This window comes from Helianthus annuus, chromosome 1 (assembly GCF_002127325.2).
Source record: "Helianthus annuus cultivar XRQ/B chromosome 1, HanXRQr2.0-SUNRISE, whole genome shotgun sequence".
NCBI classification, from domain to species: Eukaryota; Viridiplantae; Streptophyta; class Magnoliopsida; order Asterales; family Asteraceae; genus Helianthus; species Helianthus annuus.
In genome coordinates this window covers 140,302,867-140,306,857 of record NC_035433.2, presented here as the reverse complement: position 1 = coordinate 140,306,857, position 3,991 = coordinate 140,302,867, and the positions used below count along the sequence as shown (strand labels likewise).

General features: G+C 37.4%; 1 protein-coding gene across 1 annotated transcript; it reads right to left on the bottom strand.

Moving 5' to 3' along the window:
- Positions 1-332: 332 nt before the first annotated feature.
- Positions 333-1,898, bottom strand: LOC110940530. Its single transcript, XM_022182071.2, has 3 exons — positions 967-1,898; positions 878-889; positions 333-550 (listed from the first exon to the last, which is right to left on the bottom strand). The coding sequence occupies exons 1-3, from the start codon at positions 1,653-1,655 to the stop codon at positions 340-342; spliced, it is 912 nt and encodes a 303-aa protein (XP_022037763.2). The 5' UTR covers positions 1,656-1,898; the 3' UTR covers positions 333-339.
- Between the last annotated feature and the right edge of the window lie 2,093 nt (positions 1,899-3,991).

The window sequence follows — 3,991 nt, the reverse complement described above, 5'->3', positions numbered from 1 at the left end:
AAATCCAACAACCATACAATCAGGGGAAGTAGGCGGTGCCGAGAAACAAAAGCTGTCTAAATAAGGCACTAGTGGAAGCTCACGCATATCACGTGTGAAGGGGTTAAAGAACGTCAGGGGTTCGTCTTGTTTACGTATCAGCAGCCAACCATACATGGAACAATGTATCTCCACATTATCAAAGAATTCTTGAGGTGTCTTTATAAAGTACTTGTCACCAAACTTTGGATCGGTAAAAGAGATAACGCCTCGATCTTTGTCCAACATCATCAGCCATGGTGAAGCTAATGAATAGTTCTGCAATCTCCCTCCCTTACTCCACCGGATCATAGGTGCTGCTTAGTGACACTGCTTGCACGTAGCACGAAAGTTTAGGTATTCTACGCCGACACAAAACTCCATAATCGTCTTCAAAACATCAAACGGAATGTTGAGAAGGCGTGACTCCATATTCTCTTCAATGCTCGTGCTATTACCACCAACCTCGTCATCCCTCACCACCACCTCGTATTCTTTGTGCTCTTCTTGTTGAGACTTGATTTCTTCGCAACAGTGGCGTCTTTGAGAATTCACGTACCCTGTTCGAGCTCGAAAAATGGGCCCATATGCTTTAATGATAAACAACATAATTACGAAAATGACAAAAATTTAGTATCGGATTGGGCCCAATAAATCTATTGTTAAGTTGGGTAAATTATAAAAAATACAAATCTTTTGATAATGGGCCTCTATATTGGATTTGTTACGTATGTACAATTTTTTTTAAAAGATAACATATATATATCGATTATTTTTAAAAAATCTCGTACCCCTCGAAAAAACGGGCCTTGTGCGGAAGTCCTCCCCGCACACCTAAAGAGCCGCCCATGCTTCGCAATCACCTTGTAACCTACATAAACAGACAATCTTTATGAATACATATTCCATTTTTGTAGTGCTAGGATATGCATCAATCGAAGGCAATACCTATGATCCGACAATGATGCACGGCTTGTTGGCATGGACGATAAGGCTATGGTTTTATTCTTGAAGTCGTATGAGTGTATCACTTTTCCGGATCTATCAAGAAAGTGTACATAACCCCCTAACCCCGAGGCAATTGCAGGGCTGTAAAACGCAGAGTTACCATGAGCAAGATCCAAAAAGAATGCATCATCTTGAAGATCTTTCATTTCGTCCCATCTTAGATTAGTCATGTCTAGTTTCCACACGCACACGCCACCAACTGTTTCTTTTGCCACATGGTCTACCGCACGAAGACATAGTTTAACAAAGAACAATTCATTACAACATCCGTGAAGAAAAGGAATGGAAGTTGAACAACCATTCATGTAAGAAGTTGGGGCCGTTAGATACGGCAATAGACTTATCACAATTTCTGCACCCTTAACCACAATATCAATGTGTATGATAAAATTCTTTCTAAGCCCAGTACTAAAGGCATATACTTTACCGTTGCAACAAGTTAGGCTGCACAATAAACGATCACAGCCCGTTATGCTCTCCAACTGTTCAGCGTATGAAATTTCCATCCATTTTAAACGCTTACTTTTACAGTCTAGCCGACAAAAGATAATGGTGCCGTTTAAAGTTGTTAACATGAAAATCAAACCATGATCATCGGGAGGGGATGACAAACAACATTCTTGGATCATCTTCAAACCTCCCTCTACTTTTTTTGGAACCAAGCGGGGGAGGCGTATGATCCTTGAATTCACAGGGTTCCAAAGAGACCACTTGTCATTGTGTGGATGGTTGGAGAGAACCACCCAGCCATGGAAACACCCCCGGATACGCCTCCCGACGAGAGACGGAGGAATTCGACACCTGCGTTGTGAAGGTGGGTTACGCGTGGTGTAGATAATATGGTCTCTGTTGTCTTCTTCTTCGAGGTTTTGATCATGGTCAACCAACCAAGGATGGTTAGCAGATAGCAGAGGCGGACTTAGTGTATTATTAGGGGTAGCACGGGCTACCCCTCAACCCCGTCTCCGTAGTGTAAAAATACCCCTTAACTCCATTTCCGTAGTGTAAAAATATCTCTCAACTCCGTTTCCATTATATAAAGGATACCCCTGAGCCTAAAAAAAAAGTTAGGATACCCCTAACTTTTTCGGCCAATTCCGTCACTGGCAGATAGGGTGGGTAATTGATCACATATAGAAGCACAAATATGCTTCTGCTCCATCTGAAAAAATCCATAACAAGATTTTATTTTCCAAACTTAATTAATGCAGATAAACTTCAGCATGCAATCAATAAGCACGTAAACCAATAACAAAGTTGGAGAAAATAAGCTTAAGAACACAATCAGTGAACCAATAACAAAGTAAATTTTTTTTTTTGAACTTTACTTTGTTATTGGTTCACTGATCAATCACATTTATAAAAACTAAAAACCCATAACATGATGATAATTCCTTTAAAGTAAATAAAACAAATTAACAAAAGTAGGGTAGCAAAATGATCGAAAGCCTAAACAATTAAACATATAGATATATAACGGTAAATAAAATCACAAAAATCAGTAAATAACATTAGATTTTCAGATATATAACAAAGTTTGAAGTATATGACATCAGATTTTCAAAATTTAAAAAATCAGTAAATGAAATCACAAATTCACAATTATCACACACTTATGTTTTAAACATCTAAATTAGTAAAAAAAAAAAAAAATTCCATACTTGGTGCAAACCCTAGGTCGATTTCAACTCTTCTTTACAACCTTAAAATCAAACACTTATGTTGTTGTTGTTTAAGATTGCGTGTGCGTCGCTGTGTGTTTTTTTTTTTTTTTTTTTTTTTTTTTTTTTTTTTTTTTTTTTTTACGATTTACCACCCTCCCTTATTTTAATGGATTTGATTTGCCTAGGGGTTGGGCTTAAACAAGTCGGCAGATGCAGAATGGTGGACAATCCACACTCCAAAATCTGAAATCTGAAACTGTGAAACCGATTAGGCCATTTGGGCCAACTAAAAACTTGGCCAAGGCCCATTTTGTGTTATTTATTGGGTTTAAGGACAGTTGTTCAAGTATTTAGGAATTAGGATCGTTTGTATAAAATAATGGGGAGACAGATAGTGACGTAGCACAACGTGTCCAGGTTGGTTGGCGTAGGTGGAGAGCGGCAACTGGGGTATTGTGCGACAAGAGGTTCCCAACTAAATTGAAGGAGAAATTTTATAGCTATGGTGGCAGTTAGACGTGCTATGCTATATGAAATAGATTGTTGGGCAGTCATGAAGATGCAGATGTGTAGGTTGGAGGTGACGGAAATAAGGATGCTAAGGTGGATGTGTGAGCATACTAGTTTGGATAGGATAAGTAATGAGGTTTTTAGAGTAAGGTTATGAGTGGCTAGTATTTCAGACAAGATTAGGGAGGGGAGGTTAAGATGGTTTAGGCATGTTAAGAGGAGACAAGTAACAGTCACAGTTGAACAGTAGTGGCAGGCAGAAACTGACTTGGGAAGATCAAATTAGAAAGGATTTGCTAGACTTACACATCTCTGATGACATGATCGAGAATAGGAGTTCTTGAAGACGTAGAATTAAGGTTAAAGACTTTTAGGGAGTGTTAGCATTATTAGTGTCTTGTCCTAAAAGCTTAGGTGGGTGTGTGTGTTTTTGGATGTCATCACTAAAAATTATTTATTACAATATGTTTTTTACTTGAGTAAGTTACAAAAACTGGGTATGGTTGTTGTTTCCTTGGGTAAATTACAAAAAAATATCCTTTATGTTTGTATCAGATTGAAAAGTGTGTCCAGTGTCTTTAAAGTTGATGGAATTCATATAAAATGTTTACAAAACCTTACATAATATGTCATTTAGCCCGAACTCAATAAAATTTTAATGTTAAATTAGGGTATATTGGTAATTTTACTAATTTATTTAAAATATCTCTGATAAATTAAAAAAAAAAAAGAATTTTAAAAATTAAAACTAAAAAAAAGAATAAATAAGATCCACTCTCTCATAACTCTCA